At 37.2% G+C, this 14,622-nt stretch overlaps 1 protein-coding gene across 5 annotated transcripts in view; it reads left to right on the forward strand.

Annotated features, from left to right (window-relative positions):
* LOC106882151 (methylenetetrahydrofolate reductase (NADPH)) overlaps positions 1 to 14,622 on the forward strand; it is an 87,314-nt gene that overhangs the window by 39,527 nt on the left and 33,165 nt on the right. For all 5 annotated transcript variants that reach the window (XR_016241118.1, XM_089349331.1, XM_052966266.2 and 2 more), the window contains 6 exons: positions 4,042 to 4,232; positions 6,375 to 6,616; positions 7,741 to 7,851; positions 8,865 to 9,058; positions 10,545 to 11,108; positions 12,031 to 12,213. Coding sequence is in view for 4 of the 5 variants with exons in the window: in XM_089349331.1 (XP_089205457.1) it covers positions 4,042 to 4,232; positions 6,375 to 6,616; positions 7,741 to 7,851; positions 8,865 to 9,058; positions 10,545 to 11,108; positions 12,031 to 12,213 (1,485 nt within the window). In the remaining variant the exon portion in view is untranslated. The remainder of the gene's footprint in view (positions 1 to 4,041; positions 4,233 to 6,374; positions 6,617 to 7,740; positions 7,852 to 8,864; positions 9,059 to 10,544; positions 11,109 to 12,030; positions 12,214 to 14,622) is intronic.

The following is a 14,622-nucleotide window of genomic DNA, read 5'->3' on the forward strand; positions in this document are numbered from 1 at the left end:
TGTACCTCTTGCCATGAGGTAAGTTAATCTGGGACTCTCCACAGGAAGAGGTCCAGCTTTGATTTAAAAACGCCTACATCTACTTTGTGCAGGTTCCTCAGGCTCTTTGAGAGAATATTAAAAAGCTGTGGGCCCCTGAAACCCAAACTGTTGCAGTAACTGGTCCTGAAGCGCGATGGCATTGCTGGGATCTTTGGCACTATGCAGTGTCGTCCTGTTCTGGCATTGGTGTAGCTTTCAATGCCAAAATTTGGCACAATTCCTTCCAGGATCTTCCAGATGTATATTACTGCATACCTCTCTCACCTCCTCTCCAGGGAGTAGAGTCATAGCTGTTTCAGCCTTTCCCAGTAGCTGAGCAGTTGCAAAGAGACGATCTTCTTTGTGAATCTTCTCTAGATTGCTTCAAGATCCGCTGTTAATTTCACACTGGTGGGTGACCATAGCTGTGAGCAGTAATCTTGGCGGCCGAGGACAAATGTCCTCCTGAGGACCATCATGGTTTCCTTATCTATGGTTCTGAATGCTCTCAGGATCCATCCAGCCAGTTGTCTGCACTTTGTCGCCATCCTGATAATGTGCACTTGGAAAGAGGTATCATCACGCATGTGGTACCCAGGTCCCTCACTGATTTAGGCTCTGGGATTGTAATCCCCTGTGGACCAGTGTACCATGTAAGTTTCATATTCAGTTTTGGATGCTGGTAGCGCAGGGTTTGGAATTTTTCAGCATTAAACTGCATATTATTATCCTCAGTCCATCTGTAAATTGAGTCCAACTCCTGCTGCAGATATGCAACATTGCTGGGGTTCTGTATTTTCTGCAAGACTTTCATATTGTCTGCATAGCTTGCAAGGGTGGCTATCTGGGAACTTGAGAGCATATCTGAGAGGGCCACTATAAAAAGCAGTAGTCACAAGACAGTGCCCTGTGGAACACCGCTCACTATTTGTATTTTCATAGAGGTGGCTCCATTAGCCACTACTGCCTGACTTCTATCTTTCAGAAAGTCATTTAATCACTCTCCAAGTTTTCCAGCTATGCCAAGATCATGCAGTTTGTGGCATATCATACCATGATCCACTTTGTCAAAAGCTTTTGCAAAATCAAGGTATAGTACGTCCACATTTGAGTTGTTGAGTAACTGCCTCAACACCCAGTCATAATGTTGTAAGAGCTGGGTCAGGCAGCTCCTACCTGGTCGAAAGCCATGCTGGGTATCATTCAACAAGTTATTTTCTTCAAGGAATGCAATTAGTTTTCCTCTGACTATCCGTTCCATGACATTGATGATGTGTAAAGTCAGAGAGATAGGCTTATAGTTTTTGACATCTGCTCTGCTTCCCCCTTAATGGATTGGGCATATTATTCCCGCCTTCAGCTTGCTTGGCTGTCTGCCATTTGCAAGAAAGCTCTGGAAGAGAATCTGGAGGGGTTTTGCCAGGGCATGCTTACACAATTTGAGGAGGATTGCTGGGAAACCATCAGGACCAGCAGTTGAGTTTGTGTCCACTTCATCTATAGCTAGTAGTACATCTTCTTTGCTAATGTCGATGTATTCCATCTTAACTGTCTCGCTGGTTATAGGGGAGGTGGCAAAGAAGTCCACTGGTTCGTTCACTTGTCTGTGTTCCAGCGGGGTGGTGAAGACACTTTTGAAATGGTCATTCAGTACCTCACTGATCCTAGTTGGACTGTCTGTGAGGGAGCCATCCTTTCCGAAGAAGGGTCCTATCTTGCAGCGTACTGAGGCTGTTTCTTTCGCATAATGAAAGAAGGCCTTTGGGTTTGACTTAATATTTTTTATAACCCAGACTTCTTTGTCTGCTCTCTCCCTCACATAGGATTGTTGCAGCCTTTTTTCAATCTTCATCAGTGTTGTTTTTAGGCGGGACGTTTCGCTACTTTTGGGATGCTGGTTGAGACGATTTGCAACCTTCATATCCTGAGGATCTTCCTCTCCTTTGGAATCTTGTACCTATTTGTTTTGGCATTGGTGCAGATATATGATCTAGATAAACAGCAAACAGTTGACATGGAAGAAAGCATGTCCACGTATATGAAGTTAGTGATGCTTGGATTAGTTAATCTCAGATTTACAATTATTAAAAAATATTCTGTTATGGATGTTGTTCAAAGTCTTATATGTTTTCTTATCCTATACGTCCAGCAAAGAAGGAAATTTGCTACTCATTTAACAGAAAGAAATCAACCATGTAGCAACCGTATGAAAATCAAGAAAACAATTGTTTCACATGCCCTCATCAAAATGAAGGACAATTGCAATATGTTATATGTAAAAGTACTGTTGATGATCAATGATGAATTTATGTTCAATCAAATGATAGTGATCGGTTTCCACAACAGGAAATTAAGATGAATGTCATTGTCACCTCGTTCATCAATGATTCAGGAACAACATGCAGCTTAACTGATATATCTTCATTCAATAAAACCAAAGGTTTATATCCTGAGATTGTTAAAACCATACAAAGCTAATACATTCTTACCTACGGCTTCACTTGCATCACTGGCTCTGCTTGAAGTAACTCAGGTCATAGGGGAAATTAGTTCATTTAATTATATTATTAATTGGTTGTAGTCTTCTTGAAAGCTCGTGATCATAAGGTCTGAGCTGATTCTCGGTGGCACATTGTGTCTTGAGCAAGACACTTTATTTCACATTGTTCCAGTCCACTCAGCTGGCAAAAATGAGTAGTACCCATATTTCAGTGGGTCAGCCTTGTCACATTCTGTGTCATGCTGAATCTCCTTGAGAATTACATTAAGGGTATGCATGTCTATGGAGTGCTCAGCCACTTGCATGTTAATTTCATGAGCAGGCTGTTCCATTGATTGGATCAACTGAAACCCTTGTTGTATCTGATGGAATGCCAGTTTTAGTTATATTCTTAGTTTACTTGTTATGAAATCCCTACCTGGCAGCTTTTTATTAGCCTGTGAGATTGTCTGTGATCTATCTACATGTTTCTACATATCGCCACTTATCACCACCCCTTTCCTTAGCTATTTCTCTTACCTTCTCCCCATACTGATATTTACCATTGACCATGCTTATACCCTTGTACATTACTCACTACATTCACTTCCACTCCCAACTCTAATCATCTATCACTCTCTTATCCACCCACTCCTCCCAGTCCTCAGTCCATATTCTCTCACCTTCTTGTACTTTGAAAATACACTCTGACACCTCCTCACATCTTTATCTCTTTCCAGCTACTTTCACCCACTCTTATTTAATGTAAGGTAGCCATGTATCTCTTCTATTAGCAAGGCACCTGTGTTAGTCTCTCTCAAAATCCGACACAAAGACACTTAGCCCCTCTATCACAATCCCTCCTTACCCCCTCTACCACAACCCCCACTTACCCCCCTCTATCACAACCCCACTCAGTTGAGGTGCTTCTTTTTTCTTTGTCTTGCTAGTTACTTGACAACTTCACTAATGCCAATATCAGTACACTCTGTAAAGTAGTTGGTATTAGGAAGGGCATCCACTTGTAGAAACCATGCCAAAGAAGACTTGGAGCTTGCTGTAGTCCTCCATGTGTTGAAGCCTGTCAAACTGTCCAACACATACCAGCATGGAAAACAGGCATGATCTGATGAGTATGATGGTGATGATGATATACATATGTTTATATGACACTCCGTCGGTTACTAAGACAAGGATTCCAGTTGATCCAATCAGCAGAACAGCCAGCTCATGAAACTAACATATATGTGGCTGAGTACTCCACAGACACACATACCCTTAACATAGTTCTCAGGGAGATTCAGCATAACACAGAATGTGACAAGACTGTCTTTTTGAATTACAGAAACAACTCATTTTTACCAGTTGAGTGAACTGGAACAACGTGAAGTAAATATCTTGCTCAAGGACACAATGCAGTGCCAGGAATCAAACTCATGACCTTACAATCATGAGCTGCTTACCCTAACCACTAAGCCACACACCTTCACTGTATGTTTGTATAATCCTTTAATATTTGATTTCTTTGTTTATTTTTTCAGAAAATTCTTAAAATGGATGAAATAAACAACAAACAGGAAAGCAATGGACTACTACGGAAGTCTTCCATGAAAAATAATTTCATTTCTCTTAATGACCAAATGAAACTCCGTATGTCTTCAAATGATCCCTGGTTCTCTTTGGAATTCTTTCCACCAAAAACTACCAATGGGGCCAGAGATTTGTTTGACATGTAAAACCATTCTTTCTTGTAACCATTTTTCATATATTACATGTGTTGAGAGCTTACATTCCATTTTCCCTTTAAGCAAGGCACTTTATTTCACATTGCTGCAATGAGTGAGTATCAGCTGAGCACTGGTGCAACCTTCTCTCTCTCCAGCTATTACAACCTGGGTGTTTCCACAGTGTGAAGATTGGGAAAACTGAGAGGGTTGATATGTTTGTTCGTAACCACACAGCCACCCACAGCAAACCATCCTAATTTAGTTAGGGACCGTAGGTTTTTTAACCTTTAGCACACTATAGGTGCATCATGTCACCATATGAGTTTTCTCCCCTGTAGTAACAAGACAGTGGCAGAGGAAACAATTCTAGAGAAAATGCAGTATGCTTTAGGAATACAGGAGTTTATATGTGAGCTACTTCAATTTCATGCTTGTATAGTGCAGTGATTAGATGAACTTGTATAGCCTACTATGTATAATCCAGCAATCTTTCAGGCTCAGATAACATAGGTATTTGAGAAAATACAAAAAAAAAAAAGAGAGACGTTACGAGAAGAAAAGAATGTTAAGAAACATTTTAAGGCTGAGGGGAATAAGTCCATTCATGCAATTTAGGTTATGTCCCTTTAACCTATTAAATGAAAAATAATGTTAAGTACTCACTTCTAAAAATAAGACAATACCTCATGGGGGTAGTTGAATGCAAGAAAGGCTAAAGTGTGTTAAGCTATGTGTCTAATCAGTGCGTGGAGTGGCATTGTCCAATTCAATGACACAAACTTATTGAAATGCATACATCTTGTAAAAATCTCTAATCTCAGATGTAGATAGTCATTGCAGGTCTTTGATCTAATAAGGTTGTATATTGTCAGCTATACAAAGCCTGCACTTTTTGACCTGTTATTGTATGGCCTAATTCTCTATGATGTTTCAATTAAATGGTGTATGATACACTGCTGTCCTTCGGGTCCCAGATATGACTTGCTAGCTTTGTGCTTTTATTTTTGTCTACATGCATTGATTTGTACATATACAGTTTATGTAAATCCATACAATGATTAACCAATTGATAAAATAGTTTGCCCTCTACCATTCTCATTAGACCTTTAAATTATTACGGTAAATTTTGAGAATTTTTAACAAATATATGCTGTGAAGGATGTCAAGTTGCAGAATAGCAAAGTTATATACATCAAGTGTTCCTCTATTCAAGAAAAGTATCTGGTATGGATTTTCATAAGCTTTATATGCACAAACCATTGTGTATAATGATAAAAATAGTTTTAGCTATTTGAAATTATCATAACCTTGAATAAAGATATGTAACAGCATCATTCTTCCTTATTTCCAGTAATTGCTATTATACTCTACAATAAATGCTCCAACCAAATGGTTGGTGAATCTCCTCCAATTTACAGTTTGTATGAAACACTGTGGATTTAATGTATACAGATTCTGCTTTAACTTTGACATTCTGTTTTTTGCATGGAATACTGACCAAGGTATTCGCCTGGATTTCTTTAATCTTTACTTTCTCTCAACATTTATATGTATGAATATGTATATACGTCAACTCTATAGAGACAGAAAAATATATATTATTGACAGAATCATTAGAGCATTGGGCAAAATGCCTTGTGGGTATTTCTTCCTGCTCTTTATATTCTGAGTTCAACTCCAGCCAAGGTTAGCTTTGCCTTTCTTCTTTTTGATGCTGATAGAACAAAGTAATAGTCAAGTACTGAGGTCGATGGCATTTACTTACTTTTTCCCCTCAAAATTTTTGGCTTTCTGCCTAAATCAGAAGCTATTACTATTATAAATTAATTATTAGTGATGGAAGCAGTATTAATACCAAAAGGTAATCTTTATATCCAACTTAACATGGATGTCTTGTTAGAACACCAAATACTGTTATTAGCCTTGAGAGGTCCTCTCATATAGGTGCATGGTGCATAAAAGCACATACGTAGATAAATACAGATAAATTTCTTCTGCTACGGTCTCAGTGTGTGCTTTTATGCACCAAGTTCCTATATAAGAGGATCTCTCAAGACTAATAACACAGTATTAGCTTATATATTTAGTTGGATATAATGATTACCTTTTTATTATTGTTGTTGTTGTTTAAATTTATTTATTTGTAGAATGGAATGTTTTGCTGAAAGTCAGCCACTCTTCTGTGATATGACCTGGCATTTGAAAAATGATCCTCAAAATTTAGAGAAACCAACTAGTTCCCTCTGCATGGCAGGTACAATGTTGAATTATTTCAATTTACCAACCATGTTACATATTACAAGCTACAGCCAGTCTGTCTCAGAGATCAAGGACATTTTGTTAAAAGCAAAAGATCAAGGAATACGAAATATTTTAGCCTTAAGAGGAGGTAACTGATTCTTTTTCTTTAGTCTGTATTAACCCTTTAGCATTTAAACCAACCGAATCTGCTCAAATATTCTACTTGTTTTATGTTAAAATTGACCATGTCCAGCATTTTACACTTACTCTTCAATGTCATTCTTAAATTAAGCAATCACATTATTGAACTCTTGAAGCTATGAGATAATGCATGATTAAATCAAAACAATGTGAATAAAGAAGCATTACATTTGACAGTGTAATCTAAATGGTAAAGGGTTAAGATATTGTTTCTATGTGAGGTAAAGACATAGAAAAGTATTTGGTGTAGTAGAACCAAGGTCCTTGCCCAGAACATCATTAGAAATACTAACACACACCTTTTATGTATATTCATAGCTATTTACACTCATCTCTATGCATGTACACATTCACACTTGTATACAACATACATTGCACAAGTAAATGAGAGAGCTTCTATGTTGGTCATCAAACTGTTGAAAACGAATTTCAGGAAGCATGGAAGTATTGAAGGATGTAGTGTCTTGACAGCTAGCAGCTGATGCAAATAGTATATTCCATGCTTCAGTAACTCTGAACATAAAACGTTTCCAAAGGTCATAGGTGCTGTGTTGTTTTTTTGATTTTGTCAGTATGTCTACGAGTGTCAGGCATATGGAATTCAAAAAGGTGCCCAAAGTTGTTGTTGGAAAGCCGGTGGATAATCTTGTGAGTATCTACCAAGACTGTTGCCAGGCACAAATATTCTATACAAATTAGAGCCAGCACTGATTTATTACAACATTTCACATATGAATACTTCTATGTAAACAATGCAATCAAGGATTGAAAAATGGGTAAAATAGTTATTAAAATGTTTATCATTAAGATTTAAAAGTAATACAATTCTTACTAACAAGAATAAAGTTTCTATAATGGATTGAGAAATACAAAGAATTGCTTTGTTCTAATAGTAAAATGCTGTTATACTTCCAGGAGATGTGGGTTCAAGTCCCACAGGTAGCATTTGATTTTTTTCTGTCCAAAAGGGTTTTTTTTACCTAATATTTACATGCTATTATTTATAGCCTTATTTGCTTCACGATCCATCATTCCTGAAAAGACTAAATTATTATTTTTATTATTATTCAGATATATTTCCAGGCCATGTGGCTAGCACTGTACATGAACTACCTTATGCTGTAGACTTGGTCAGATTGATACGGAAAGAACATGGAGATCATTTTGTGATTGTTGTTGCTGGTAAGACCAATCTTTTATTATCTAACAAATTAGGACAGTGCTCCAGTGTGACCAGAACCAGTGGCAGACTGGCCTGGTTGCCAGCTTGCTCGATGGCAAGTGGGCCCCTGCGCCATTAGAATTCGTATATGGGGGCCCATGTTAGTATCTAAGGGGCCTGTCCCCTCAAGTTTGAGAATTTTTTATTCACTTGTGGAAAAATGCATTAATTATTTCAGCTTGGCTGTGTTTGTAGACAGGTGAAAAGAATACTTTTAAGCAAAAAAAAATAATTAAATGATAGCATTGTAGTTGCAGATGAGCCCCCTTGTTGTTGCAGGTGCCCCCCCTCCCCTTGTAGTTGTGGGTGGGCCCCCTTAGTCTCCTGGCAACCAATATTTTTAGACCCAGTCCACCACTGACCAGAACTACTCAGGTTCAAGTATATCTAAGAACTGAAGAATTATTTTCTTGATCCTTGCTGATGTTACTGTTTCCAAAAAGGGAATAGAAGTTTTTTTTTTAATTTCTTGTTGACTTGGCTGAAAGGTTATAAGCTTGCAACCCAAACACATAGTTTTGGGTTCAGTCCCACTGCATAGCATCTTGAGCAAATGTCTTCTGCTGTAGCACCAGGCTAACCAAAGCTTTGTGTGTGGATTTGGTAGACAGAAACTGAAAGAAGCCCATCGTTTGTATGTGTGTGTGTGTTCATGATGATGATGTGTGTCTTTGTATTTGTATTTAAGCACCCCCACCCCATCTCTGCTCGGCAACCAGAGTTGGTTTGTTTACATTCCCATAACTTAGTCATGGTAGATGGACCATTGCTCATATGTATGTACATATATATGTAAGCATGTACATACATCGTTAAGTTCCAATACATTTTTGCAACAGATAATAGAGTAATGAATCAGAGATGGCACATTGGAAACCTAAAGTAATTAACAATGTTGTTTACAAAATAAATAACACAAAATTCTTTTAAATATATTTGTAAATATCTACAAACTGTTTTGCTTCAAATTCAGGTTACCCCTCAGGTCACCCAGAATGTGCTTCTTATGAAGAGGACTTAAAACATCTGAAAGAGAAGGTCGATGCTGGTGCTGATTTTATTATAACACAACTATTTTTTGAAATGCACACTTTTGAAAAATATGTCAAAGATTGTAGAGAAATTGGCATCACCTGTCCAATACTACCAGGAATTCTTCCTATTCAGGTAAAAATGGGTAATGGTTTTTTTTTTTTTTATGTTGATATTCCCAGGAAGTTTAGCCAATTATTATCTGAAGTGAAATGTCTTACATACTGAATATTTTTTCTAACACCAGTAATAATGAGTTCATCTAGCAACTTCCAAGACAAAAAAAAGGACCTCTTTACTTTGTGAGGCTGTAGTGGAGAGTGGGGTGGTTTAATGCCATGTGTTGAAACGCTAAATTATGATTAGGGGCAGGTACAGATGTCTGCTATAGAGGAGATACATAGCTAACCCACATTATATAAAAGTGGGTGAGAGTACTGGAAGGAAGACAAAGATGGTGGCAACAAGGTGTGTGTGTGTGTTACACTCACATATATATCATGTAGTCAAAAGATGCACATGCTTTAAAAAGGTATTGTTTCTTTTCTTGTTTTTTCTTCTTTAGTTCTCTTTTACTCTACTTTGATAAAGGGTTCACCCGAAATATTAGTTTCCTTTTTCTTTTGACAGCACACAGTTCACTGTGCACACTTTTTTTTGGTAATATTTTTTTTGTGTACTTGCATTTTGTTTGCTTGGTGTAACTACTTTCAACATTCAATGGTCTGTCTTTTCTCTTCATTCCATTTGTGCTATTTCACTTATATAGGTATGCATGCATGTAAGTATGTATGTATGTTCTGAAGGTGCATAGCTGAGTGGTTAGGGGTATTCACCTCACAATCGTAAGATCAAGAGTTTGATACCTGGCAGCACATTGTGTCCTTGAGCAAGACACTTCATGTTGCTCCAGTTCACTCAGCTGGCAAAATGAGTAGTGCCTGTATTTCAAAGGGCCAGCCTTGTCACGTTCTGTGTCATGCTGAATCTCCCTGAGAACTATATCAAGAGTATGCTCTGCCACTTGCACATTAATTTCATGAGAAGGCTGTTCCATTGATTGGATCAACTGGAACCCTTGTTGTCATAACTGATGGAGTGCCAGTTGTATGTATGTATGTAAGTCAGTTTCATGTTGCCCAGTGCCCCCTGACTGGCTCCCGTGCTGGTGGCACGTAAAAAGCACTATCCGAACATGATCGATGCCAGGGCCGCCTGACCGACTCCTGTGCTGTTGGCACATAAAAAGCACCCACTACGCTCTCAAAGTGGTTGACGTTAGGAAGGGCATCCAGCTGTAGAAACATTGCCAGGTCAGATTGGAGCCTGGTGCAGCCACTGGCTTTTCAGACCTCAGTCAAACCATCCAGCCCCTGCCAGCATGGAAAACAGACGTTAAACGATGATGATAATGATGATGATAAAACACATAAGATGATCATTTGGACAAAGTTTTTAAAATGTACAAAAATATTATATGCTATTATATTCTCCTGATTAACATATTTGTTAATTTAGAACTTACCAACGTATACACTTTAGTATTGCAATGTTGAAATATAACCAGAATTAAAATTAAATCATCAGATATTATTTTTTATTTATTTGCTTATTTCTACAGAGTTACCTGTCTCTTCACCATGTCAGTAAGCTGACAAAGCTTACAGTGCCTGAAGAAATTCTTAACAGCATAACACCAATTAAAGACAATGATGAAGCTGTTCGCAACTTTGGTGTGCATCATGCAGTTGAATTAGGAAAGAAACTTTTGAACAGTGGTTTGACAAAAGGAATACATTTTTACACTCTCAACCAAAGGTTTGCCACAACCACAATTTTAAAACAGCTTGGTCTTCTAAATGAGGAAATCAACAAGCCTTTACCATGGAAGCCTTCTGTAAACTATGTAAGGCTTAACGAAGAAGTCCGCCCAATCTTTTGGAAAGGTCGTCGTAAGAGCTACATTTGTCGAACAGCAGACTGGAATAAATTCCCAAATGGTAGATGGGGTAATTCTTCACATGCTAGTTTTGGAAATTTGACTGACTACTATATGTTTTATCTAAATTATTCTAGTAATGAGGAGCAATTAAAATCATTAGGATTTCAGCTAGAGACAGAGCAGGATGTGTGGAATGTATTTTACTATTTCATCAAAGGACATGAAAACCAAAATGGAGTAAAGGTGAGCTGTGAAAAACAATGTCTTCCTTTTCTTAGACAAAAGGGTCATGGAAGATCTTCAAGTCTAAGACAATTGATTAAAAATCTATATCTCAGTAATTCTTTCCAGTTTTGTGGCTACAAAACAAACAAAAGAAGCTTAATTCAATTTTTTTTTATTTGATTTCATGTTAGTTTATAGATAAATTTCTAGTTTTATTCTTGTTTAGTACATTATTGTAGATTTATTTTTTCTCTTTCTTTGATAGTGTGTGTTGAATGGTTTTGAAACTTTAACTACTGTATATTACAGCTGAAATATATTTTGTATTTCTAGAAAAAGATACTGTTCACTGCAGACACAATCATGAAGTAGCTGTAAAATCTGTTGTTAATTAGACAGACTGCGGCAAGCAAGGTTATGTCTTGCTTAGAGGTACAGTGCAATGGTTATAACAAGGTTTGAATTTTTAAATAGACAGTTAGCATTTCAGCTCATAGCTTCATTGCTATCATTCTTCTTGATATTGTCTGGAACTCCAAAACTAGGTTTGGTAATATAGCTGAAGCACTCCATCACATTTACAAATTTTTGTCGTGTGTGTGTGTGTGTGTGTGTGTGCGCGCGCGTAATGTTTATAGATTATACAGATTATTACTTCTGTAAGAGAAAACATCATTCATACCCACATACTAATTGATAATCAGAAAAGGTACGATGATGTTTATAGAAAATGTTATTGTTATTTGAACAAGCATTTTTTTCTGTTTTTAGCTTGCACCAGATATGTATGTGTGGCATATTAAGTATAGTTATAGTTCAACATTCATTAATTGCTGTATGATTAATTAATATCTGTAATTTTTTTTTTTTTTTTTCTTTTGTGAGATCAGAAAAATAACTTAGAATTTGTTTCCACTTTTAAATGAAACTGCTTTTACAGGTAACACACATACCTTGGAGTGATGATGTCTTGTCTACTGAAACTTCTTTAATATCAGACCAGTTGGCATATCTGAACAAAAATGGTGTTTTGACCATAAATTCTCAGCCAGCTATAAATGGGTTTAGTTCAACCCATCCAATATTTGGTTGGGGAAACCCCGATGGATATGTCTATCAAAAGGTAATTAACATATTCTTCTCCTTGTGTTCTAAATATGTATACTAAGAGAAGATTATGATTCCTCTATAAACAGTATTTGGTTCTTCATAGTGATCAATCTCTTTTTCCACCAACATTAGTAATAATGTTAAGACATAACCATTACCTTGCTGTTTTCATATTTTCTAAAATTCTTTAACACATAAAAAAATGTGTGTAATGCAGCCACACATTTCTTACATTTTTTTTCAAATACTAACAATAATATCACTTTGTTTGGCCCCCATATTTACTTTAAAATATCCTTTTAATTCAAGCAACAGCATCAACAAAACCATGCTGCTAAATGTTTCCCACAATACCTTAACATCAACAATGATGTTAACACCCTTAACTTCTACACACAAGGGTGAGCTGAAAAGTTCATAGACTGACTATGAAGGAATAAGGCCAGAGCTGTGAAATTTTGCATGCATCACTTTCAGCTCTTCTTATTAATAAATGCCTTGTTTCTTTCTTGATAAACTGACATCTGACTGTTCAAAGTAAACTCAAAAGTAATTAGTAGTAACTTCCTGAAAATGGACAAAATTTGGCATTGTGATATTACCAAGTACCTGAAGAAAAAAGGTTTAAGCCCCCACCCCCGCAACAACAGCAACATTCATGCTGACATGGACTCGCCAGTTTTATTGACAGTGCAAAAGTGGGCTCTGCTGAATTCAGGAGGGGAGAGTCTTGATGATCCAATGTCTGCAACTGCCACCACCAAGGAAAACATTGATCATGTTCATCACAAGGTGATGAATGAGAGGCAATTGACTATAAACCAAACAGACAATGCTATTAGCATATGTCATGAGAGGGTTGAGAATATTCTGCACAATGAACTTAGCATAATGAAGGTTTCTGCTCAGTGGCTGCCAAGTCTTCTAACACCTCATCAAAAGCTCGCCAGGCTGATCACATCATGGGAAAATCTGACATTGTTTGAGACATTTCCAACTGGTTTCCTTGAACATTTTCTAACCCAGGATGAGTGTTGGATTGATCACGTTGAGCCAGAGATAAAGAAACAATCCATGCAATGAAGACAACTCTCCTCAGCTGCTCCAAAGAAGGCCAGGTTGTTTCATCTACAGGAAAGGTGATGGCCTCAGTTTTATGGGATGCAAAAGGCATTGTGTTTATTGATTATCTACAAAAGAACCACACCATCAATGAAAAGTACTATGCCAACTTGCTGGAACAGTTACAAAAGGCTATCAAGAAAACTGATGAAAGGGGTCTTGTTTCATTGGGACAGTGCACCAGCACATAAGTCTTTTGTTTCAATGGCTGCTGTGCGTGACTGTGGCTTTGAACTGATTGATCACTCCCAGTTTTTTCCTGATTTGGCACCATCTAATTATCATCTATTCCCCAACATGAAAAAACACTTGGCTGGGAACCAGCATTGTAGTGATGATGAAATCATAACTGTCGTTGATAACTTTTTTGAGAAACAGGATGAAAGCTTCTTTGCCAATGGGATCCAAGCACTGCAACACCGATGGAAGAACTGTGTGGACCACAAGGAGGACTATGTTGAAAAATAAACCTTATTTGGTCACAATCCATGAGAGTATCTTGTTCAGCCAATGAACTTTTCAGCTGACTTATTGTACATTCCTTACATTCTATAAAGACATAGGAGAATATCATTTCAGTGGGCATTTTAGCCCCTGTCTTGCACCAGATACACCCTTGTAAATTCATATTGCTGTAATCCTTGTTGTAACCCCTTTCCTGTTGGAGACGCTGTTGTATTCCTTTTCATATAACCACTGTGTGTGTTGTAATTTCTGTGTTATCTCTATGATGTACTCACTGTAACTTTTATGATGTAACTAATGCTGCAACTACTACGTAACCCATCTGAGTAATTTGTATTATTATCCCTATAAAATTTCTCCAATGGAATTATTTGTGTAACCATTGCTGGTTCTCTGATGTAACCACTATATATGTCTACTAAGGTAACCTGTATACAGCGCTTTTATATAACTTATTCTACCTGTCGATGAAACTGTTGAAATTAACCCCATTGTGTTTTCCTCTGATGAAATCACTCTACAACTAATTCTATATTTCTTGTATAACCATCTGATGTAAACCAGTGTTGTGACAACCTTTTTAATAATATGTCTGATAACCTCAGTGCTTTAATAAACACTTTTGTGAATTATTTTTGTAAACAACTGATCTAAACATTATCACCTTTCTTGAAGAGACTTAATCCATGTTATATCCACTAGGATAGGGTAATTCTTAACTAATAACATGTATAGCACAATCTTTGATGTTACAGTAGAGATTAATTATTTTGACATCTTACAATCCATGGTATATCTGATTACTGCAATTCATGTTGGATCACAAGTGAAACTT

The sequence above is a fragment of the Octopus bimaculoides genome, chromosome 3, assembly GCF_046866305.1.
Source record: "Octopus bimaculoides isolate indiv1 chromosome 3, ASM4686630v1, whole genome shotgun sequence".
NCBI lineage: Eukaryota > Metazoa > Mollusca > Cephalopoda > Octopoda > Octopodidae > Octopus > Octopus bimaculoides.